We start from the raw sequence: 26,929 nt of genomic DNA on the forward strand, positions 1-26,929 counted from the left end.
TTCTCAAACTGGGACTTTGTAACAACAGCTTGTATGAAGATCTGTGAAGCACAATTTGCATTGGGATTCTGATACTCTTCACCTTTACCTATGGCATGGATATGCAAACGGGTTTGTTCCTACCTTGCCATAAGTATCTGCAGAGCTCTGCCAGCCAGAGAAATTACAACCACATGTCAGAGACTGGACTGGGATCTGGAAGCCTGTCAATTTACTATAGGACCTCATTGTTTTTCAGTGAGTAAGAATTCACACTATCCAACACAGGCATGCAACTGCAATTGAGAAACTAGTCCACACCAAATAAATAAAACTTAAGCGGCTGCTCTGAATAATCCCCTAACAGCCACCTTCTTTCTTCCTTCCTGCCCTTTATTACACCTTCTGTACGTGCTGATTATAGAGTAATTAGATCTGGGAGTCCCGCCTGAGTACTTGAAGTTAGATAAACTCTTAATGTCTGTTACTGTAAAACGGAAATAATAAGGCTACCTGGCCTCATCGGACTATTTTTTGAATAAAATGTACATAAGGGGAGAAGTTTTCTTATAAGCACCTTGGATAACTGCTTTTACTCCTGCTCGCTACTGGAAGTCAAAGTGATGGACAGAGGTATTTTATTGTCTGGCATGAGAATCCAGATGTGCGGAGCATGCACTGGCCATGGGTACCTGGAAAGCAATACTCACCTCTAGTACAGTTAGATGTCAACTTGTTCACTCATATATTATGAATGTTTCTTATTATCCGCACATCACCTGGGGATAATATTAACAACAGATTTTGCTAAACAAAAAGTATTAGGAAGAAAATATATTATATACTTAGGCACCAATGGACCATTTTAAAGTTACGGGGACTGTATCCCTTTCAAAATATACTTGTCTTGAAATTTGCAGAATTCTTGCATTCGATAATACTGTATGCTACGGTCTCTATGAATTCTCAAGACTGCAATTTTGTCAAATTCACCTTTTCCAGGAAGAGATTTTGAGGCTATACTGAAGATAAGCCAAGGAGGAGAAAACCTAAAATCCTTTCAAAATCATATTCACAGAAACATTTTTTTCCCCAACATCTATATACTGCTTCTATTTACACACACATATATGCAGATCTATCAGCATAAAGATTTCATTAATCTAAAAACTTAAAATGGAATACGCATGCTTTAAATTACAGAATATAAAAATTAAAGTCAATGGAGAGGCAAAAGAAGGGTGAAAATTGCTCTCATGATTTTTAATTTAAAAAAAGAGCTCGATTTGACTGCTGCTTGCATAAATAGTACAGAAATATTCAATCAGTGTCAGGTCTGTAATTCAGTCAGTGCTAATATAACCTAAAAACTTAGTAAGAAGGATACATACTCAAGGACTGCACAGGTCTGACTAATAAGATACATATTACAAATCTATATCTATATATATGTACACACTCACATACACAAACACCTTGCAAATTTAGCTATTAAAAGAGAACAGAATGTTCAACAACATTGTTTCCCAGTGTAACAATCTGTTCCCCAAATCTACACTTCTACAACATATTAAAAGTAAGCAGGTCTAACACATCTTACCGACCTGATGCAAGCTGAACAGACATAGTTACTCCTGTATCTTACTGCTCAGTCATAATGGGGCAATGTCAAATCCATATAGATGTTAGACAGTATGTCACAGTGTGAGAAATGGGATGTTGAAATCTTGCCTGTTGAGCAATGTGTGGATCTTCCTGTTACTATGAACACTTGAAAATCTGTATTAAAGTCAATCTGGTTTAAATTACCAGTCTCATCAGTACATTGTTGGAGACACAAGAAGGTGAGTCCTGCCACTGGGATCTTTCTTTCTGGAAAGATGTACATACAAATATATATCAGTTGGTGCAATCGAACCCTACATCCTCATTAGGGGGCTAGTCAACTCATGAAGTTCACTGCTTTGCGTTTTCTTTCCTTGGTATTCCATTGGGCATTTCATGCTGGCATTCGCTTTAAATGTTCAAGAACCTGCAGCGCGGTCTACATGATTCAATCTAAGGTAGGACATGACACACAATAGTAGAAAACAACTGGCAGCAAACTGGGAGCTAAACAGCTCTCCACAGATGCTTCCTCATAAGAAAACAGCGACAACCATTTCGCAGTATACGCTACCTCAAATATAGTCATAATCATTTGTCCATTTTGCCTTTCAGAATTGCTTTTAAAAGTTCTCTGGGTATTTAAGCTAAAATACCATATTTTGCTAGAGAGAATAGATGAAGTCTGAAAGAAGATAATTTTCTAAGTAACCCCACAGAAGTGCACACTTTCATCAGTTAACAAGGGATAGATTTAAGTATTTCCTGAAGATATTAACTTAAGGGGCCTGTAACTAATTGGCTGATTAAGGCTATACCACAAAACAACTGTGCTTCACATTTAAAGTAACACCTTAAAAACCCAAATGTTAACAAACAGGAGGATGAAGTTTAATCTTTGTACATTAGGGCCATTATAAACCTCATCAATGTTTTAAATCCCAACAAATACTGAAAAACAGCATTTTATCTGCTAAATTACTGACACAACACTGCTACTAAAATTGAATGTCTTGGTGTAGAGGCGTTTATCCCAAAATGACATTTCTAAGGGCAATCATTGATTTCATTTAAATTAAGGATATAAAAGTAGTTATCAACTATACTCATCATTTTCCATTTTTTTTCCACAAGAAACGTTATCTCTAGCATGTGTCCTAAAAAAACCCACATGCATCTAAACCATTCCTTATTTTCTTTTAACACAATCTAATTTTTTTCTCCTTTGTATATACAAATTCTTATTGCTCCATAAGGGAAGACTGTTTTTCAAATTCGTCACAAACATAGCTGCTCTGATATCAATAGATTTTTCTTCAAAGTGAATCGGATGCACAGCCTCTGGACTAGAGTTTTAAAGCCAAACATTGGATACATGAGAAATGAAATCAGAAAACATACACTATAATTTTATTACCACTGATCTGAAACTGAACGTCTACAGTCATGCCTTTTCTTTCAATTGACTAACACCAAACTGCTTTTCTGATGCTACCTCAGCCAACTTTTGGAGAGCAAGTCTGCATTTACTAAAGCAATTTTTAAGAAGTGGCAATTAAACTGAGGTTAGGTCCTAGTCACTTTGCAGCCTGCAGCAAAGTTGAAATAGCAACCATTTCCTGGGTTTTCAGCATAGGGAAGATTATTAAAAGGCAAACAGTTTTAAACAAAACTCTAGTATGTCACAGAACAACAGCCTGTGTTCAAAGGAAACGCTCCACCCTTCAAGGCAGCCTGTATGGTATCCCAAAAGGCCAAACCAGAAGACAGAACAAAGCATAAGGGTCCACCATCCCCAGGGCAGAGCACTGTCAGTGTGCTTGTAACCTAGGAAAACTGCAGAGGGACAAGGGATCTGGCAGCAAGAGAAGAATATCAGCGATGAACCAGAACCATCTTGCAAAATAAAGTAATTTCCCCTAGGAGTAGGTTGTTTCATAGCTCTGTACAGCGCAGCTCTAGAGAAAAGCTTCAGCCAGCAGTGCAGAAAAGGTGTTGATAGAGAGAACAAGACATCTGAGGCTCTGACCTTGGCCACCCATATTAGTCATGTGTGATCCATGCAATCAACTTTTCATAAAGCTCTCAACTGTCCTAGCCTAATAAAAGAAGAAACAGGACAATGAATACAACTGAAAATTAGGAGTGGATTACTTTCAGCAGATAGCTACAGCCAGCTTCTGTTCTCCTGTCTGAGTGATAAAGTACCGCCGTGCCACTTCCATGGTATCGCTGACAGAGTGGGTGGAGTTGGCAGTTTTCTGTCAACATCTCCCAGGAACTACCCTGTTACACAATCAATTAAGCGAACAAAAAATGAAAAAACTTGCAGATGAGCACAGTTAGAATATCAGGCACATTTCATTACTACTATCACCATTTTTCTGTATGGCTTCTTATCACTCACCTAATTCAGAACAGTATTTGTCATCAGACGTTAAATCTTAACCACAATAAACAAGCTGCAGGTAGTTTGAGGTGGTTCAAAATCTACATAGATCAAATACAGAACCAGATTTTTATTGCTTATGTAATATGGAGATCAGCCTTGCAAAGCTATTACACAGGCAGTAAAACGTAAGGTCTAGAATCAGTGGATTTGCTTTCAAAGCTTTTATTGGACAAACCTGACTTGAAGAAGGCCTCAGAGCTTCCCAGCACTTGAGGAAATCTTGATCAAAAATCACAGCCCTAAACTTTATAAATCACCAGTCATTTTTGACAACCATTTGGAAGCATTTTCTAAAGGTTCTGTTTTTGAAATGCTACAGTGCAGAGTACCCTTCCCTGAAAACACCAGATTCTCCAAAATATCCCAGAGCTGCCAGATACAATTCCTGTTTTTGAAACTTCAGACCATCTGTATTTCAAATGAGCATTCTGTAGACAGTTATTTGCATCTCTACCATGCCAAGACATGCCAAAGTACAGAGTCCCAGAAGTAAATGTATTCTGCCTGCATGGGTAAAGACCCAAACATACCAATACAAAGCATACATTCAAAAATATTTTCCTGCAATTTCCCTGAAGCCAGACACAGTCTGTTTATTTTTTGTACTTACAGTATTCATTGAATTAGCATTTAGTATTGTTACAAAACCAATGCCTACACAATAATTCTCTCCAAAAAGTGAAAATACATTGAAGTCATATGTTTTACATTTACGCAGAAGATAACAAATGCACTTCGTAAAAGGTCTTCCAAGTTGTTTTCCAGTTTGGGGTGGGTTTTTGTTTGTGTGTTTTAAAGAAAGTTTTCACACTCCTCCGTTCTGTTTTTCCTGCTGACTTTAATCTCCTCCTTTTATTCATACAGGCTTATATTTACAAATCACATTTTATTTATTGAAGGTAAAAATATGATTCAATACAAAGCAGAAAAGTCTATGTCCATAAGTTTCTCTCCACAGTGACTGAAATTTGTTTTTATATGAAGATTCAAATATGTATTTGGCAAGGCATATAAGCAAGAATAAAAGGAATCTAACTGTACAAGGGACTTAATATTTTTTTCTCTTACATTACATAATGTGCTTTAAAAAAAAAAAGTGATAACTTTGGCCAGTTCTAATGAAGTATAATCAATGATAATTCTTTAAAACATAAGTATTCTGCAATGAGAAACCTGACCGATCTGAGAACTGTTGCCTATATTAGCACCGAAGAACTCCACAAAATTAATATAAAGTAGTATTTTTTCACTTTATATGCAGGTCACTTTTACTCCCAACATCATTGATTCAGAGGAAAAAAAAAATACCCTTGATTCTTCTGTAAATGTATTCTACTTGGAAAAATGCCTGTATGAAGCACACCAGGGAACAGGAGTGCAAGCAGCCCATATCACCTTTGCCTTTGTTTAGATTGTCAGTTTTTCCTTTTGATCTTTCTTTGCAGTTGAAGAACCAAAAATTGATTTTCCCAGTTGAACTAAAGTAGGAAAAGGACAATGTTTTATTTAAGATCCTTCACTCCTGCACATAAGCCCATTTCTTTCTTTATATATACAAAAGAAACTGTCTTTTTATTCCTCTAAAAAAAAAAAATATTTTCAAGTGAGGAACTCTCTCAGTGTACTGACTGTGGCTTCATAACAAAAGAGGAGGGGACATGTTTAAAAATCCCAAATATTGGCCTCCTGCAGAGGAGCACAGACACCTCATGAACCTTCTAGAGTTACAGGAGCTGAGCTTCAGGGAAGCAGCAGTCATACTTGTTAGGTGTCTGGGCTACTAGCAATGTTACACTCAAAATCTTGTTTACAGGCAAAGAGAAAGCACAGCTTACATATTTAGATATGTATAAAGCCAAGAATATATTGTAAGTATAACCATAATCTTAACAATCTAACAAAAAAAAATACTACAGTTACTTGTTATAGAACAAGAAAGAATACCCATATGTGAAAAATTTTCACTAATAATGCAGTTAAAATTGTTATACAACTATTTCCTAATTTCTATCCCTTTTTCTGGTGTTATGCTCAACCTTCCAGTACTGTTCTGGGTCCTAAGGTTGACATTTTAACTCTGGTCTAAGGCTGTAAGACCAAGTCATCACCATCTGGAGTCCTTTGTTGGGAGGAAAAATATGTTCATGTTGATCATTTCTCCTTCCTCACTCAAGGATCCACACACTTCTAAAACTTCCTCTTTTTTCCACTGGTCCAGGGTCACTCGAATTTACAATATACAGTGTTTTTTACGGATATTACATACCAGTTCTTCGTTTTCCTTGTTAACGCTAGAACTGTTTTAATCTCACTCATAGTCTGCATTTCTTTAACTGACCGCTGGCGAGTTACTCCTAGCTGTGGGAACTCCCGCATCAAGCCTGTGCACTGCCTCTCCTCACCCCGTACCTGTACTCTCCTACATCACACCCTAAGCCTCCACTTCTCAAAGTCTCTTATTATACCAGGGCTGTATTTTTCCACTGCATTATTGCATTTCCTGTAAAACCACAGTGGCATTGTACAAAGATAACAAAAGTAAACCAAACTAGCCACAGATACCTGCTCAGTTAGAAAAAAATGCTGTTACAGCTAAACAAGTCAATCAGTTGCAAGCAGGTCAAGAAAAGTTCAGGTAGGGGAAGTCTGACAAGCCTCAGTCCTGAGGCTCTGCAAACTACAAAGCTGATGGCCTGTCGCTGGCAATAGCAATAACATATTACAGGGCCACCCAGTTACAGTGAGAAGCACTGGATTGTTATTTTTACTCACTTTACACAGTATTAATAAAATCTAAGTAAAACCAATAGAACAACTTTGCAAATCTCAGATGCTATGAGATCTTCCTGTGTCTCACTGAAGGCTTTCTAAAAATACAGTACCTTTTAAGAACAATCTTCAGTCAGAGAAAGCCATGACCCATAGAACAAAATAAATTATATTCCATTTCGTGCTTTCACATAATTTTTAAAGATAAACCTTATAACTTAAAAGTTTTGAAGTCTCCCCGTGCTCACCATGCAGCCAGTGAGCCCCTCAGACACCTTTCATCAGGTGATAATGCCATCTATCATCATCTTTGAATATAATAATCATCAAGTAAGAAATATTGTGTGCTCTAATAGGCAAATCATTAAATACAAATTTTAACTCACTGTGTGACCAAAGTTGTTGATTTAAGTAATTTCTTCAATTTTGGTCACACTTGCATTTCAGATTAAAGCATTGCTATTGGCAGAAAGAAAAGAAGTTCCCCAGCACCTACAGGTACCCGTGGTACTCATGGACCACAAATCTCCTCTGTTGTCTGCATAAATTCTTATTAAGTCCTTGAAGGAATCTGAGCTTACAAACTGCTGAACTGCTCTTAAACCTCACAGGAAAGCTGAGGACGCACACCCTCACAAATGCCCACTTAGAAGGACAAGAAGCTCCTGCCAACTACAGGCTTTCCAGTGCTTCCCTTGACTGCTCCAGTCTTTCTAATTCTCTTTTTCTGTGAACTTAGAAAGGCTTACACTGCTTTGCCCAAGCATTTCATTTGAATCAATTCTGCATTCGATTTGTCACATAGGATTTTGTTCAGAACACTTTGCTGGATAGCATACCAGATTCTGTCTAATTACAACCAAACAGTCTGTAGCGAGGCCGACCACTGTTAAGTTTAAATCCAAGGAACACAAACCGTGACTCTCCTTAAGATATACAATTACCTTTTGAGAACTTGCAAGGAGGAGGGAGGACACATAAGACAACCAAATTCTAGTATCCGATAAGGCAGTTTTTAGTTGGTTAAAAGATAAGACAGCATTATATACACTTACATACAGTAGGCATGTAACACAAGTCTCCATTATTAGTGGTGCTGAACTGGTTATTTAGAAGCCTACATGCCTTCCTCATACAATAGCCCGTCTGGTGCACAGCCTTCCTAGTCCTTTGAGGGAATACAAACATCCTACTCACCAGTTCTAACAGCTTAGCATTTATATCTCAAGCTCCAATCACTACCTTAGCAGCAAAGATGTAACTATCTACATTATAATTAGACTTGTTTTTCAGGTTTTATAATATTAAATAAGCCTAGAAAAATGAATCTAAAAGGAACAGAGAGGCATTAGCCTTTGGTTTGGCAGTCAGCATTTACAGGAAAAGATGCATCTCAATACGATGTTGAAATCAGCAAAGCTGTTTCACTTAGGCTTACTACAAGAGGAGCAATGAGAGGGATTTTGCAGGTAGGCATTACGCTTGGAACTTGAATTCTACATATTTCAATGAAATTGCACACTCTAAGAATCACGAGTGAGCAGTCGTATCAAACTGCGGAATTTGGAGCTTTCTCAATTACTGACATATAAAAGGGATTTTTCTGGGTAAAAATGTAAAATCGGAATAACTGTGTTCGCAAAGAAAGAGAACGTACAGCTGATTTCGGTGTTTTGAACCTATAAAGGGACTAACGTAATAGGTGAGACAGTACATCCCAAATGTTTACATTGTTTATGCAGAGTGCTGTTCAGCGGCCTCTCGGCTTCAGATGGGCAGGACTGTGAATCCAATCTGTGTTGAACTTTTCAGATGATCATATCTGTACCCCAGCTTTATAACCATGGTCCAGCTCAGAGTTTGTAGGTTCAGCTAGTCTGTTGTTTAAATGACAAATATGTGACCTAAGCACCATCCCACTGGCCCCTCCTATGAATCCTCAAGAAGAGATGCTCTCTCTGACATCCCAACAACTGTTGAGAACTGATGAATATTTCATTAAGTTAAGGTCAGCAAGTTGCTTTACCACATTGGAAAACTCACTTCTCATCTCCTGTGCAGTCACTTAATCATGTTTGCCTGCTTTACAAATTAGAAGAGGTAACTGCTGAAAATAATGCTTCAGCAGATTATTCCTTTTCTCTAGGCTGCAGAACATAGTTCTAGATCTTATTGAAGTGTCAGGTATAGAATAGGGCAATTTTTCTTTAAAAGGCAACATTTTTGTGTGATGTTTTGTTCATGCTTCTCCCATCTCTTCCATTCCCCCTTTCTCACACTGAGGTCAACTTCAGGACTTACAGCTGAAGCAGTATAAATTACATCTGTGTAAATAATAGTCACAGTTAACTCTCCAAAAGTCTCTTGTGGTATAATATACCTAATAAGATGCAAAATAAGAGGGATCTAAACAGCTACAACAATCCAGAGAGAGACAAGAAAGCATATAATTAACGTTGCCCTACCTGCTGTTAACTGCACTAATTGTATTCCTTTCTGAGCGACTGACAAGTATCACATTGTATAGACGTCTTTGGTGACACGCAACTCCTATTAAATTACCTCTGCACTTTAGCCTTTAAAAATCTCTCTAGTATTTAAGTTGACTAGTTTATTTCATTTCCTCATTGGCCTAGAGTTTTCTGAAGGAATGCTTACCACAGCCTATGGAAGCACATACATATCGCTATTTCCAAGGTACTAAATGTCAAAAACTCAGTGTAAAAAACAGCCATAAATCAGAACTCATAACATTAAAATTGTTAAAACAGACACAAAGCTGAATAGACTGCAAAGACACAGGACTCTCATTTGGAAACCAACAACATAAAACATGAAAATACATGAAAATTTTTCACCTTAAAATTGTAAAATAACTTTTCCGTACAAAAGCATTTTTAAGCATCTAACTTAGATGTTTCTTTGATCTATAAGAAGCTAAATAAATACTATCTGCATATGCACTTCAAATAGGAATGTCACTCAAGAGATAAAAATAAGCAAGTTATTTATAGCACACATTAATCACCATATTTAAATGGCAGATTACCTAACGGCATGAGACATAAGCCTGTATTTGTAGGGGGAGAAGTTTTATAAGAATAGTTTTTTCTAAGATAGTTAAATTTGCAGTAATCAGCCTCAACTGTCTCTTGTTCCACTTTTACTCCAACACATCCAAAACAAAAGCTGTATTACACCGAAGATAAGAAATGGGAAATCAACCACACTGAACATTAATGAGCTCAAACAAAAACCTGTGTAAAAGATTTATCTGCGGTAACGAGAACAAGATGGGGTTTTGGACATGCTGACACAGTGTCAGGGTCATTATGACAATCTTCAGTGGAGCACAGCACTCATACACACTAGGACAACTACTACTAGAACACACAGATGAATAACTGGAGGAATAGAGGGATAAGACTTGGCAGGGAGTAGAGGGAAGTGCAGTGCAGCAGTGGTGAATCTTCCCAGTGACTTTACATCGTTAACTATTAATACAGTAAACTTCTCATGGCTGCCTTTCCTTCCACTTTCTGCAAAAATCCTGAGGCTGTTCTTAAGCATTTAGAACAATAAATATATTTAAGATTTATAGCCTGAAGTTTGGCCCTATTTATCTTATTCAGGTGAGCAGTCGAAGTAAGCCCAGGGGAGGTGCAAGAAAAATGTTCTCCTTCACAAAGACGCAAGAAACAATAGCCAACTTTAACTGTAGGACAGGGCAGAATATACCACATATAGGTAAAACTGTCAACTGCAGATTTTTCTTAATAAAAAAAAAAAAATCACTTAAAATAAGAGCATAGCTAACTTCTGGAACTAACCTGAACATGATTCTTCCCAAATGTTTTTTGTGATGACATTCTCAAGGGTTAGTCTCTCATTTTAAATATACTGGCATGCAGGAAGTCAGATAATATCTCCCAATTGAATCCAGCAGGGTTACAAAGACACGTTTCATATTCATAAGTGTGTTGAAATATTTTACTTTTCTTAAAACTGCAAATATTTGAAGAAATGTAGATAAACATATTTTAAATTCACAGCACTTTCTCAAATATGAAGTAGCAGATTAACGAAATGTCAGAACATCCTCAGCTTCAAAAACTGCTCTACCATTCTAGGTAGAGATTATCTACCCAAAAAAATAATAATCATAGCCTCTTATGATCATACTCCCCAACTGCTCATGTATTCAGAATATCAGCTTGTAAATTGCTACCATCTTTAAAGATAAAACAAGCTCTCGCAAGTTATACTAACCTTTGCAAAATACCAGTTAAGATTACTTCATAGAATGGAGGAGGTGGAGGGAGGAAAAGAGGGGAAGGGAGTCACGGTATGGAGGCTGTATGCTGTGTGCTCTCTGAGCTTTATACAAGTTGAAAGGCCAGCTGTGAGTGAAGATTTCTGGTTTGGTTCAAAACCACGTGCTTTTAGAGCAAATGTACAAGCCAATACCCGTACACGTCAATCACAGCCCATCCTAAACCACCACCTATTCCATAAAGACAAAAGGTATAACAAATTTGACGGAAACAATTGACAGATTAGAAAAAATAATGCAACTTCCTCAATTGAATTATACACAGAAAGTGGTTAGCTAACAATAGTACCTTCCTGCTGTACCCTGCATCACCTGGGGGACACTAGTGGAGATCAGGGAAATTATGACAGTATCAAAGCAGGGCAACAACCAGAACTGTTGTTTTAAACACTCAACAAAAGAAATCATAAAAGACGGAGCAATAATTCAGAGTTCAGCTGAAGAAAAGCATCTGAGTAAGAGCTGCTTTTTCAGCATAAGATTAACTATTAATTTGCAGGAACTTATCACTACTCAGAACCTCACTGTTTTAGTTTCCCAGTTTTAGTCTCTAAATCTAGCCCAGTTCCTCCTGTTCTTTTCCATGTGAATTACCTGAGGCCTGACCACAAAATGCAAGTTTGTCTCCATACATCTAGGAGCGACGAGGGAGTAACCAGAGCTAATGTCATATTTCCCCCCTTTGCAGATGAAGTTGAAACCTCAAATAAAATCACTTTCAAGGATAAAAATGTTCATGGTATGGAGGAGGGAACAGATTATATATTTCTTTCAAGAAATTACTACCAAACTACCAACCACCTGAAATAATTTTGCTAGTAAATACCTAACAGATATTACAAAAAAGGGCTAATTAACTACCCTTATATCTAGATTGCCATCATTCCACTCTTAGATTTTATACTAACTCAATTCAACATGATTTTGCTACTAGTACTTCCATGAAAAAGTTTAAGAACCCCACACCCCACATTTTACAGGCATAAGCATCAATTATGCATTTGACACCTTGACACAAGAGATTATATACTGAGACTGATCACGATGACGATGCAGCACTACATAGTGCAGATCCATCAATCTCAGAAGCTTTGTCATCTCATTTCAAGTTTCTAACTAATAAACACCATTTCAAAATTATTACCTAAAATACTTCTTTTGCTGACGGTTTATACCATGTAAAGCAAAGATGTACAATTCTTGTGATCACAGTCACCGCGAAGTTCACACCACCAATACAGCCATAGTAATGAGGCTCAGGAAGGAAAAACTACAGACTGCCAGCTGGGAAGCTGATCCTTTTTGTCACAAGTTAAACCCACAATATTTGCAGGAGTTGTTATGAAAAATGCACTAAGCTATGGTAACTATCAGCACACAGATTTCTTTTAAATAAATACATAAATCAGGCTTCGCAGGAAATAAGAGAAGAATTCTCAAGTGGAAGTGACACATGGCCTCTGGGCAATAACCCTTATTTTATACCTTGTCCTATATAGTTTGGAAAATACAAGTGCCAACTAAATGATTGTTCAAATAAGCTGCTATTTCTTTCAACAGTGCTGTATTTTATATGAAACAAAATATTTGGATACAATTTTTTCTTTGAAATGCATGCAGTCAGTGATGGCAGAACCCTAAAAAGACAGCACAATTCATTTATCTTCCAATCAGGAATGGACATTCCCAGAAAGGTACACACTGTGGCATTCAGATAAAACCAGCAGCAATAAATACAGGAATACAGGTGATTTGGAAAAAAAAACCCAAAAAAACCCCAAAAAACTATTCAGTGTCACAGATGGATTTTTACAAGCCGGGTTTACAAATTAAAACCAAAGCAAATGCTTTATCACATACATTCCAATGCAAGCCAGAGGAACAAACAAGGAGAAACAAAAAACAGGAAAGAAAGAAATTCTGTTTCAGTAATCGCTCCCCAAATATTTAGAAGCAGATGAGCATCCAGAGAGTGTAGAAGGTGTGATTTCTTTCCCTTACGCAGCTGCTAGTACTGCAGAGAAAACAACACTGTTTAGTGTTTCATACCTTATACGTAAAGTGTGTCTAATGGTTCTGATTTTATGCATAAAAAAATGAAAATTTCATGCAGCTGCTTCTCAATTATACATCTGGTTATTGTTTTGCAGCTGCAAAACTACCTTGAAGACCTATAAAATATGGTGTGACAAGTTTGGAATAAATACCAGCAGTCATCTTGTACCTTCCTTGTGAAATTATGCATTTTTTACCAACTGTTAAAATTCCTGAATCAAGAGCTACGGTTTCTGTCACTGCCTTCTTTTATAAACAAAAATCCCCTAATATATTTAACACAACTGAAATTTGTAAATGACCACTTTCTATGGCACATATTAAACATAAAATTCAGCACCCCATTTCTAGAGTATTTTTTACTTTGTGTTGTTACTTCCAAGTAGCTATTTTGGTAATTTGATCAGAAATCCAACACACAGAACAATAAGTCACCACAACATTAGTGTCAAACATCTGAAATGAGATTTTGATTTGTTACCCCCCTAGCCATTACTCATATTACTATAAATCTATTGAATATGAAGACATTTGGTGACGAAGAATGGTTATAAAATACCCAACTATTGTAAGCAGTCTCAAGCTTGCATTTACTGACTCACACTCAGCATGTAATTTTCTAACAAAGGGAACAGACAAGAAAAACAAAACAGTTTTATCTTTCATAACAATGCATTTGAAATTAACTATTTCTGTAATTCCTCATGAAATAGAGGGTCTTTTGAAAAATTTCCATCTCTAAAATATTTCAAAAGCGAACATTTGTAATTTCACTTGAAGCAAAAAGGTTCAACTTGAAACAACACAATACCCAGTGGCAAGCTCTGACAAAATCTTTTATTAATTGTTTCAAAAAGAATAAACCTCAAAATCACAGTTAGGGAGGCTGGAAGTTTTTCTGCCTGTTTTTCTGGCATGCAGAACGCAACACATGTGGCCATTACCAATAAATGCGTGTGTTTTTAGACAGCTGCCCATTTTTCACACAGGTGCCAAGGGCTTACGTGGAAAAATGTTGCTAAGCTGAAGAGGGGGAATAAGGCACGCAGTAAAGCTAAGCGAGAGACCCCTTGCAGGGTTACCAGGATAATGCACTGCTTAAGTACTGCTGCGCTTAAAATTTTGCCAATTTTCAGCAGCCTTGGTGAAATAAAGTTTCTTACCACAAATCACAGAGGCAGTAGGGAAGCGAGGGAGAAGGAGAACAAGCAGGAATTACAAGATTCAAAATGAACCAAACAGAACACGTACACAAAGAGGAGAAAATGGTACGATTTTAGGGCTCATGTCCAGGGAGAAAGGTCCTGCCACACAGCAGTACAAACACCCATTGTATATGAAATCCTCAAATGCAAACCCTAATTCCACCTTAATTGTGCCTCAGTGTGGTCTGGCTTCCAAGACAGATTAAGTTAAAGCACTTAAAAGCAATGAGAGAGCAAATGAAGAAGGTCCATCAGGAGACCTGTAGTACCTATCAAATAGGTACTATACTCCAGCTTTGCACTGTAGCTGTATCGCAGCAAATTTGCCACAACTTTCTAACAAAATCGCTAGTAAAGCAGGTTTCAGTAAACATAAACCTTTAACATCTTTCTTAACTCCTCTGATTTTTCCATGACTGACTTTTTCATTTAGTAGATAGGGTAAATAAATTGGACCACTGACATATTGATTACTAAGGTTTTAACAAAAAATTACTTTAAATAACTGTAACAAACAAGGCATTCCCTTCATAACTTTTCCTCTATTGTTTTCATCATTTGCAGACATGAGTGAGATTTTTAAAATTTTTGGCACAACAATTTGGATATTTTTTTCACAAAATCAAACCATTTCAAAGTGGACAAATCTAGGAAAAATATTATTTGAACAGTTAGCAATGATTGTTTTCTGATCATACACAGAAACATTAATTTCTATGGCCGCTATTGTTAAGTAAATAGTGGTCTCAGCAAAGCACTTGAACAAGCACAAAAGTACACATACAAAGATACAGTGGCTTTTAGCAGGACAGAACAGCTACATAATTGTTGTGAGTAGGGCAGGATATAACTGACTAGCACAAAAATGGAAGCGGCTTTTCTCAATCAGAACTTACAAGGTAGAAGATGGCATTGGGAAGAAACAAGAGAAAATGGATACAATGAGGAAAGGCTCTAAAAGCAACAGGAAACGAACAAGGGACAGGAGGAGACTAAAACCACAGACAACGGCAAATTTTGTGGCGCTTTCAAATGGATGCATTCAGGAGGTGCCTATGAAGCCTGGGAGTAACAGAGCATTAGCGGGTCCTTCCTGTAATTGAGTAGTTGCAGCAGAATGCAGATAGGCTCTAGTCTTAAGATTTCACCACTTGGAGAAGGCAAAATCCATGAACTGAAAACCTGCTAAAACTGCAAGGAGAAACTCACGCTCAGTAATGCTCAAAAATGCTCAAAGGCAGCTCCACTACCACTAGTTCTCTATTAAATTTAAAAGACTGTTTTCTAAATACGTACCCATTTGAGAATAGAATCATATTAGTCAATAACTTATAACATTATTTTGCCTGAAAGGATAGTTTCAGAAAGCCATAATTTAAGTATAAGGAACTTTAATAAAAGCTGTTAAGAGAAAGTAAGAGGACTTATGGGAGAGCTGTTCCTTAGCAGCAAGCAATTCTTTGCGTACAGCTCCATCAAACACTATTCTGCAACGTGTGATTTTTCAACATATGCAGAGAAGCGTAACCTAAGTGGTCTAAAAAATAATTAGTTGTAACGACTAAGTACATAGGGGTTTTTGAGAAATAACTCATTACGCACAGGTGAAAAAATATTACCACACAGTGAACCATACAATGGCAAGAAATACGGAAATCACAGAAATGCTGAAGGAAGCAATTCCTCTCCTACTTACCCTGATGGAGAGAAGCAAGGCAATTAAATCATGTAAGCAAAGTACATGATGACAGTAAAAAAAGATCAGTCAACAAACTCAAAGATCGAGGAGTAAATTAGCTACTTAAATACAGCTTGAACAACAGAGGGCTGGTCTGTACAGGACACTCATAGAAAGCTCTTCCTGGTATAACAAAAAAGAACCTAAATTCACATTTCTAATATCATCAGAAATGCCAGGTTCAAGGATCTTTTTCATTTTTCCTAACATAAAAGCTTAGCTTAAACGCAGACAGCATTATCACCAACAATTTCTTCATAATCTATACAAAAACGACATTACCAAGGTAAAGATCAATTTTTGATCCCTTCTAAACTTAAATTATGTTCAGGTGGTGTTCCCAACTTGTACTGGAAAGATGAACTTTCAGATAAGGGATCTATGACAGCATCTGAAGATGCAGCCTTTCATCTAAATGAAACATAGCCAAGGGAAAAAAGCCCAGCAGGCTGAGATAGGAAGGAGACTGCTGATCACATGTCTGAGAACTCTTACAATATTCTGAAAAATGGTGAATAATAGGTGACAGGTAAATGACCTCATGGAAAGAGGCTTCAATAAACCTCTTCTGTTCTTTATAAAATACATGTTTACCTCTCCAGCCTGATACAAAAAGCATGCCTTCCGTCCAAAGCCAAATTTTATGAGTTCTCTCATGCATAAGGCAATAGAAATAGGACACGCAGAGACTATATTTTGTTATACATTTTTAAAAGAAGAGTGAATAAAAAGCCTTGCACTCAATTCAATTGCATTTCTCTGTGATAGAGTGTGAACACTGCACCTGACTGATTCCTAAATGTAATGAAACACTCTAAGTGGCAACAGGCAGCACTCTATTGCTTTTGTTAAAAATCAGAAAAAGAAATGCATGCCAAGCTTCCAGCATTGATTTAGGATTGTCAGCATTTTCCACCACCTCTAAGTTCTCCACTGATTCAAAGAGCCAATTGACAGTACATAGTAACACCCTTTGGCATAATTATAATCCCTCTCAGCTTTGTCCACCTACTAGTTTAAAATGATGGTTCCCTTAACAACTTCTCCATCAGGCAGAACACAAAGAACGGTGCCTGAGCTGAAGCAGACTCAAGGGCCTCTCGTGGAGAAGGCTAGAGAAAACGATGGACCCTGAAATGACACACGGCGCATCTGCCCGATACAAGCAATGAAAATGTGCACACCCTGATAGCATGGGTATATGTATGCATATACAAGGATTTTTTCCTTCTATCAGTACTACGGTATGAGGTGGGGGAAAAAAATAGCAAGAAAGGAAATGCCTTCTCTGGCTAAACAAGCCCATATTAACATACCACCGCATTAAATGAGAATCAGATCAGAAGAGTTGTGAGTTAATGCAGGAACAACCAGATGATCTTTTATTTCCGACAAAAACACAGCTCCCAAATATTTCACTTTGTTCTGTTAAATAGCTGCACTAGAACAGTAAAACTTGTTTACAGGTTGTGTTTCTTCAGATGGCAGATCAAGCAATGTCACACTGTTGTAGCAAAACAACACAACGGCTTTTTCTTCCCTCTCTTGAAAACCCAGGAATTTTAACATGAAACAGAAAACCGTGTTTGACTGCATTTCTTGGTATGCTGTAAATACTGCCTTCTCTGTAAGACTTACACCTGAAAATTGCTTAGCACGTAGAAGGCAATGAATTCCTTGGGGCCTAATTCTGTATTCCTTATTGTGTACAACTTCTTTTGAAGTCAACATTAGTGACTTTTTAATTTTCTCCACATCTGCCATTCTTATCTTAGGAGAAAAAACCCCAATCCTTTAATTCTATTAAAAATTCCTTGTAGACTGCCTTTTGTGCTGTTGGTAAGTTTTGAAAATCTTTGAGAAAATTAACATTCAGCGTATTCAGTGTACACATTAATAAAAATAGAGAGAGCAACAGAGAAAATGAGCAAACTATAACAAAACTGCTGATACTTGATAAAGGCAAACCCTTTCAAGAACACAGGCATTAACACCTTCCTGACAAGTGAAGACAGCAGCAAAAATTATCTAATCCCATCTCTTTCCATTGCATTAACAGGAAAACCAACAACAGCAAAATTGGTGACCACAGCCACTGCAGCAGTACAGACAGCTCTGTCAAGCATGTAGTATTTGATGAAACTGTGAAATTAATTTGTGAATACGTGACTTCACAAAGACTTCCGTGTCAGGAATTTCAATCTCCTTACCTGTACCCCTTCATCACACACACAGACCCATGTGAGTGATGCAATGCTGTTAAGATTCAAGAAAAACTACTGTTTCTCCTGTATTCAAGATAACATGCCTATAGAAAGAACGTCCTTTTACAAGAAAAATACTGAACCTTTGCCCTTCAAGTTTTGATAACTTTGTTCTATTTTTATCTTCAAAATATGTTAGCACATATCTTTTCTTGTTCACAGAAGCAAAAGTTAAAGACAACTGCAATGTGGTATACAGTGTCTAAACTAGCAGATTTTTGAGCAGGACTTGGCAAGGGTGACTGACCTCGCCTTTCACCATTTTTTACTGCAGAATGCCTGTCTAACAAGAATATCCCAAAGCCACCTCCAATATGTTATTTTATTTTGGAATTTTTTGTGCCTCCGGTAGGATTAAGCTTTTCGTTTTGATTGAAACTTTTTACTTTGTGTGGTTGTATATTCAGAACATGGCAGGTCATATCAAATTGTGCAGATAAACCTGAGTGACAGAGATACTACTAGTCTGAAGGATCATAAAGAAGATAAATCTGATGAAATCTTGGAACAACAACTTGCTGTTCTTGATACTTATTTTTCAAAGTGCATGTTAGAAGTACAACGACAGCACGCTACCAGAATAACTATGAGGATGTTGTTAATTATTTAATGGATCAATGGAGTGTCAATCATTTCAACATAAAATAGCTTCCAGACTATAAACCACAATTCTTTAATGCCCAGTAATGCACCCTGGTTGAATGCAATTACATTAAAATGAAAAGGTAACAACTTATTTTTGAAGTGTTAACAAGCTAACCCAGTTAAAATACATACAATTTATGTGATAAAGTTTCATTAGCATATAATTTTTTGTATGAGATTTTACTTTTGATTATTGAAATTTCAACCTTTTCTTTTTCTTTTTTTTTTTTTTTTTTACTAGGCCAATATTTCCATGATTTGCAAAGCAAGCAAGCTACAGAAGTTATTTAAAATAAATCTGGCATCATAAAACAGAAGAGGTTCACTGCCTTTAATGGAGTAATTTATTTCTCCAAATAGTTATAGAGATCGAGAATAGTAATAGTTATTGGATAGACCGATCCATTTATGAGTTCAATCATGAAGAGGACAGTTTAAGTGCTGTAAGATTTGTTAAATACCTGCCACAGCTTCAGTTAGCATTTCCTGAGTTTCTCAGACATCCAGACAAGAGAAAACCCTCCAATTTTATGACCTTTGCTTTGCATCAGCATTTTTCATTTTGCACTGACAAATGACCATAACAGTTGCATTTAATGTTTTTGTTTCAAATATATTATCAAATGTACTGGCTGCCATAAGAAGGTTCTGATTACTGAAAAATACATCACCTGAAGAAAGTTACAGAGATTTAGCAAGCCATTATGCTAATGCTATTCAGCTACTTGAGGTCTGATGAGATCTTTGATATAAGTTGTGTTAATTTACTTTCCAGTGTGCAAATCTAAAATGCATTTAACTAAGTGGTTTGTGCATTATGTAAAGCATAAAACAAAAAAACTTCCTGTTACTGCATAATTACACTACAACAAAGTCTGGCCTCTGGCATTTTGATGTGTGATATATTAATATTAACAAAAGCTAAATGAAAAGAGGAAAACTATGCAAAGTACTATTAACTCTAAAAAGTAGAAAACGTCTTTCAGAGTTAGAAATGGGTGACAAATGTACTAAAACGCATTTCGTTTTGAGAGAAAAGGTATTCCAACTATTAATTTCTGACCCACAATATCATCTTATGTTCACCACGCTAAAATCAGGGTGTTGTCAAGAGAACCAAAATGAAGTTCCAGAAGCATGGTCTTCTCTCCCAGCCACTGTCAAGCTCTTTAGTGACTGATGATAGGTAACAACTCACCTTTCTTTTCTCTCCATATGGACAAACATACATGTGAACAAATATACACGTGCATAATTCTCTCATACATATTTTATTCCTTCGTAGAATCATAGAACAGTTGAGGTTGCAAGGACCTTTGGAGATTGTCTAGTCCAACCCACCAGCTCAAAGCAGGGTCAGCAAAAGTGGACTGTGTCCAGAATATCTTTTAAAATGGAAAGTCCACAATTATTTTTTTTTTCTCCTTTGCTTTTTTAATAGAGGTTTGGGGGTTTTTAAACCAGCTTTTTACACAGGTTCATTTACTTCAGTTCCTTAAGTTACATCAGGTATACAGCAACAAAAAAATTTCCTCAGCAACCATTCATGATGTTACTCTGAATTTTGAATTATTCAAAATTATATGAAAAATGTTAATTAAAGACTTCATGTCACATGCTGCATACAAAAAATTGAGAAACTAAGTTTTATATGTTGCTGTTACAAATTGTTGTTCACATATGAAATTAAGCATATATTTATGGCCTGGATAATATACCAAACCTTTTCAATAAGGCTCAATTTGAAGATTATGTATAACCTATTAGAAAGCAATTTATTTTCCAGATTGCTATCTGGTGAAGCAGATGACTCTCATTATCAGTCAACTTACTTAGTCTCTGAGCAGCCTGCAGGGCATCATTTGCAGAATCGGCCACGAAGAATCTCTGAACTGTAACCCCATGGTCTGCCATTATTTTTTTGCTTTGGTATTCCTGCAAGTTCAGCCATCGTCTAGGGGTTAATTGAACAGCCTGGAAAAACAAGAGGGGAAAATAACATAATGCTCATTAAGAACAGTTCATGAGACAGCCAACTGAGCTCTTCCACCTTATAGTTATCTCAAACCAGCAGTTAAACAACACTGTTTCAGCGAAAAGGTAAAATATGTATTGATTTACCTAAGTGCCTTTTCTTAACATTTGTGCATCCAAAGTACTCTGAAAGCTAGACATACTTTTTAAAAGGTGCCTAAGGCTCACTGGGTGATCTTGGCTAGACAAAATATCTTGCATTAGATATTGATGCAGATTGGTAAACTTGGCTTGAACTCTAAAGTCTATTTACATTTCTATGTTATCCTACTCTATAAAAATATTAACAGACTGTTACCTTAAAACAAATTCATTGCTTGATATTAAATGCCCTTATTTGCACTAAATTTTATATAATTATTCCCTAGAAAATTATTTCTACTGATTCCATGCATTTATTGCACCATATCTGAGAAGAAAAAAAACTGATATGGAATTAGCATCATCTCAAAGGAAACTATATACTAATATATGTATTTTCAGTAGTCTGTTACCTGTGCTTAGTTGGTTGCACTTCTAAGAATATTTTGTTGAGGATGCTAGCACAACCACATCAGCCATGCAAGGCCAACAACAGTTGAAGAATAGTTTAATTTCCGTTCTCAACATGCCAGTTTAGATGCTTGCATGTGCATGCGTATATACATATATGTATATATATATATATATAAAATGGATACAAAGATTTGGCAACCTTACACACACAAAGACATCACCTTTGCTTGTCTTGGCGGTAAACATGGAGTAGACACTATAAAAGTCACAGGATCATTACTGAATGATTTCAAGAAAGGACACATTCTCCACACAGGATAATTTTTTACAGACAAAAGCAAAAATTAAGGAGCTGTCACTGACTCCTAGCGTATAATGGCAAAAGTGGAGCTGACTCCTGGCAGTGGCATAATCCCATTTTGTACCAACAAAAGATGGTCTCCCCACATGGAGAGACAAACCGTTGTCCTACTGGCAGACAGCCCACAATCAATTCTTGCTTTCTGTTGAAGTAAGGAGCACAGTATGCAAGCTAGCACTATATATTTAGATATGTTTGCCAAAGAGGATTATTTACTACAGTCATACTTTGATCTCTAACAGCACGATAAAAAATATTGTCCTAATGCAACTTTACACTGAAAACAAAAAAAACCCCATGCTAAAGTCTTTCAATAATACATACCCTTTGCACATTATACTGGAGTTTTAAATGCTGTGTTGTATCAAAAGCAAACCTCAGTCTGTTCCTGTTTGCTTTGAAACATAGCACAGAAGATTGATGCATAAAGAAAATACAAACCCCATCTTTTACAGTATATAACCACATGTTTTCTGTAAAAGTGACTCCCACAGAACTTAAACAGTTACAAATAGCTCGGAATGACACATTTTAAATTCTTTTAACCATAACCTGGTTAACATATTTTAGAAGAATAAACCAACATATTGTCAGTACGCTCTCTGTCTACCTCTAATTCTAGGCATCATACAGGCACCTCACTATGTTTTATATTCCTCCATGTTATTCACAGACAAGATGTTATTACATTTACACAATGCCTTCAAATGTAGGGTCAAAATTTAAAGTGACTTTAATAATTGTTGATGTTTAATTTGTTTTTTTTTATTATAAATTCTCTGTTAGGCTCTAACAGCTATTACTTCATCATCATTTCCAGAAAGGGATTAACACTAGGAGCCAAGGGGGATCCTGAAGGTCAATTCTAGTCGCACATAAAAAAAGGCCAGAGATTTTCAACTAAAAGCTGATGCCACAAGTCCTTAGTTTCCATCAGGCTACAGAAAGCTTTTAGTGTGACTGGAGAAAATAACAGTTTTATCCCTGACAATCATTAAGCTTCTCTTTTTCACCGTTCCTCTAAAGACTACCTCATAATAACAATATTATTATTTTACGTATATCATCGTAATGAGGACTTCAGAATACATTATTATTGATACGTGCATAAAATCCATATATATACACCTACAGTAAAGAGAAGCATCACCTGAATCTGCACAGGTAGATGGGAGACTATTAATGTGTTATTTGAGCACTACCCTAAGACTAAAATACATTTCCAATGCACACACACCCCCCCCCCCCTTTCAGCTGTAGGCACTATCAAAAGAAAGAACATCCCAATCGTGATCAGAAGCTGACCACATTTGCAGAGGGAGTGAGGCAAGGAAGAAAAAACAATACACATCTCCATCTGACTAACTGGCTTTCAGCCATTCTGCTCTAGTTACAAGATATATCTAATGTGTGCGCTCCCCCCTCAAGGCCCAGAGCTACAGCAGGAGAATATCTACAAAGACATTTCTCGATCCATTTCCCTTGAGCAACAAGGAATTTACCAATCTGACTTTCAGGGTTCAGAAAAATAAGCTCACATCTTTAGTTAAAGTGGAATGATTTATACCAAAATGAACAAAACCATCAATTCTAATTTAAATCTGAAAGGAAGAAACCTTGATTTAAACAACTGTACTCAAATTCTGTGTTGGCACTTCCAGAAGAAAGGTTAATTCTCCTTAGCTGGAAGTTAATTTGAAACAAAGGATAATTCTATGCTTATTTTGACGGTGCTTTTTGCTCATCTGTTATATATTTACAAATCTTACAGATACAGTTCTTTACATCATATAATCTTGTATTTACTAGGAGCCAAAAGACTTTGGAGACATATGTCGATGCTATGTCTCCATTCTGTCAATGGACAGAATTAAATGCGAAAAAAAGGTATCAAAGTTGCTGTATTAAATAGAAAGCTGAGTTAAAAGTTTTACCAAGAGAATAATTCCTTTGAAAGAACTGCTAAAGCAGTCCTAACCAAGAACTGTTCGCACAGAAAAACAGTCTGCAAACTTACAGTTAGTAAGCATGTACATTCATTTTTTCTCTCCTATATTATATGATTCTAACAGAGACCATCTTACTTAGTGCCAACAGAAGACTTTCAATCAAGACATACAACAAAAGACAAACTCCTGGTTGTGAGTGAACTACTCAATAAAGTGAATTAGTATAGCTTACCGCTGTATACAGGAGAACAATATATTTAAGAAACCAACTGTGACAAAGTCTGTATTAGAAGCTCTGAAGAGCAAGAAAGATGAAAAACTTGCTTTAAAGCACTTGCAGTATATACACCATATGTCTTGAGAAGAGCAGGCACAATAAAGCAGTCAAAAGAGATGAAATAAAGCAAACCCTTTGAATCTGTAAAGACGACTACTCTTTCAAGACTATCTTGAAAAACCAAGAGTTGCAAACATATGCATTTTAGGCTTAAGGGACAAAAAAAAAATAAAGACGACCACGGGATGTTAGAAATGTGAGTAAACAGATGACTCCCTGAACTAATTCCCAACTCAAAGATATTTCGGTTGCAATAAATGCATATCTTAAAAGGGACACCAATACAAATAATTAATTATAAAAATACAAGAATCTTAAAAATCCTTGCCAGATTAAGTTCCCAACTGCCCGAGATACATTTATACCAAGCCTTCATGAGAATTTGAGATGGGCTTCAAATAGCATAATTTTTTGGGGTGTCATAAATTTCCATGCATCTTACAGGTAAATGTATAACTGAGGCTGACCATAACAGTGCTACTGCACAAAGGTACAGCCTTGTAGACTACTGTCTATGCTGTCTTAAAGTTTTAAAAGAAAGCCACTTCCCATACCTAGCCTTCCATAGGCAGCCATAATCCACCCCTTTCCCCTGAAACTTATTAAGAGGACCCTTTAACACAGTACAGAACACAAGTCCAGTGTCACACGTCTTTGTATCATTTACTTTCCCATTCTGCAGCTCTGCTCTTGTCAACAATTTAATGGCTCTCAGGAGCATTGAACAACACTGCTAGATTCACCAGTGTGGTCCTGTCTCTCATGAAAGACTGATGAATTAAGTTGTAAATTACCATCAGAAAAATAATTTCAGTCTGAAAGGGTACATAAAAGGGTAACTAAAGCACAGAAAAGCAGAGGCAACCTTTTAAGAATTTCTGTTTGTTATTGAGTCTCACCACCTTCTATTCCCAGCTTGAATACTTTTATCTCCTCTTCCCACATAGTAGTCAGAAAACCATTCTGGAAAACACCGTACAACTCTCAGATCTTTCCATGCAGCTTTGTCTACAGTTGAAACACAGTATGTTCCAACAGTTTAAGATATATCTGTGTTTCATCTGTTTCTTTATTGCAAGGTTGTACTGGAGTACAAGGAGTACATTCTGTCACGCCAGCCTGTGAAGAAGAGACTGGAAATAGTACACAGACTCTAGTAAAACCTGACTCTCTATGTAACATCTCATGTTTCATCTTCATAAGATGACAACCAAGAACTAGAAAATCTTCCATCCGTGGCATTTTTCTGTTACCCTTAAGACATTTTTTTCTAACAGGAAGTTTTAAAACATCTTACTAAACTTACACACATTGTTATTACCTTAACCTTCAATATTAACTTCTGTCAAGTTCTGAACAGCCCAAAGAAGGGCTGTAGGTTTAAATACATCTTTCTAAACCTTTTTTTAGTGGTACTTTACTACTTAGCATGTAAGCTACAGTTGCTATAACAAAGAAAAACCTAAAATCACTCCAGTGAGCCTAAATGAAAACCCAGACTATGTTTTCGCAGAATGGAATAAAGGAAAACTGAAACTAAAGGATTTAGTCTTTTGAAAGCAAGCTCCTGTTAAAAGGCTAAAATAAATATTATTCATGACTCTGCTGAAGACTTCCAACAGACCTTATATTACTACAAGGAAAAAAAAAAGGCTTTCATATGAGCTCTTTATGTGTGTTGCGTATTGATATACACGTTGTAGATGGAAAGTAGCTCATTTGAGTTTCAGATATACCAGATAAAAGAAAAAACACACCTTTCAACTTAAATCACAAACAAGATTCAAGAATAAATCAGTTCATACAACTAAGAAAAACATCACTAGTAGCACATATTCACGTTTTTATATATATTTTTAAAAATAATAAAGTTTTAAAGAGGAATGAAATTCTTCCTAATAAGATATTTCTTAAGATTAGATTTCTAACGTAAGTGTTTATCAAAGAGTTTAGTATACTTAAATAGGACTTTATTACAACTGATAACATTTCATTAGAGCTGACAACAGTATCAAAAATCCCCAAACGTAAGTTAAATGAAAAGCCTCAACTGAACAGTAACAGAAAGTAAGATGAAGGCAGAATTATTTAATCAAGTACAAGTTTCACACTGGATTCCCTCCTGCTGGCTAGAATTATTTGGCATTTTCCAAAAGCACAAAGAACCAGTACGGCTGGGGTTCACCTCTAATCTTCCTTCCCTTCTCCATCCTCCAAGATTTTTGTTACCAGTCAGAATCACACCAATATGGACCAAAAATCTATAGAGAGCAATGAGGATTTCAGGAAACTATTGTTACTAGTAATTGCGATTTTGTTCTGAACAAACCTTCTGTTCAAAGTTACCTCTTTATTTATCTAACTAGATACCATGTTTGGTCAAATTATGTATGTACAGCATCGTTAAAATGAGTGACATATGCATCAAGAAATCAAACATACCTTTTTGACCATCTTAATAAGGCCAGGCGTTGCATAACAGTATTGGTGGTTTATTGACTACTGCTAGAGAAAAAAAATTTGATTGTTCACATAACCTACATGATTTCTTATTTACCATTTTTTTCTTCTTTTTTATACGAAATGCTAAGGGCTCTGCAGAAATAAATTGGACAGTTGCATTTTTCTTCCACTGCTCTGTCTGCCAATTCTTGAGATGTCACATGGCCAAAAAAATTATTTGCATTATTTGAATAACATGGGATAAA

General features: G+C 36.4%; 1 protein-coding gene across 1 annotated transcript in view; it reads right to left on the reverse strand.

The window, feature by feature from the left end:
- Nucleotides 1-26,929, reverse strand: part of SUCLG2 (succinate-CoA ligase GDP-forming subunit beta) — a 131,675-nt gene that overhangs the window by 83,923 nt on the left and 20,823 nt on the right. The window contains exon 2 of the mRNA XM_055707862.1: nt 20,878-21,019. Within this exon, the coding sequence (XP_055563837.1) occupies nt 20,878-21,019 (142 nt within the window). The remainder of the gene's footprint in view (nt 1-20,877; nt 21,020-26,929) is intronic.

Source organism: Falco cherrug, chromosome 4 (genome assembly GCF_023634085.1).
Source record: "Falco cherrug isolate bFalChe1 chromosome 4, bFalChe1.pri, whole genome shotgun sequence".
NCBI lineage: Eukaryota > Metazoa > Chordata > Aves > Falconiformes > Falconidae > Falco > Falco cherrug.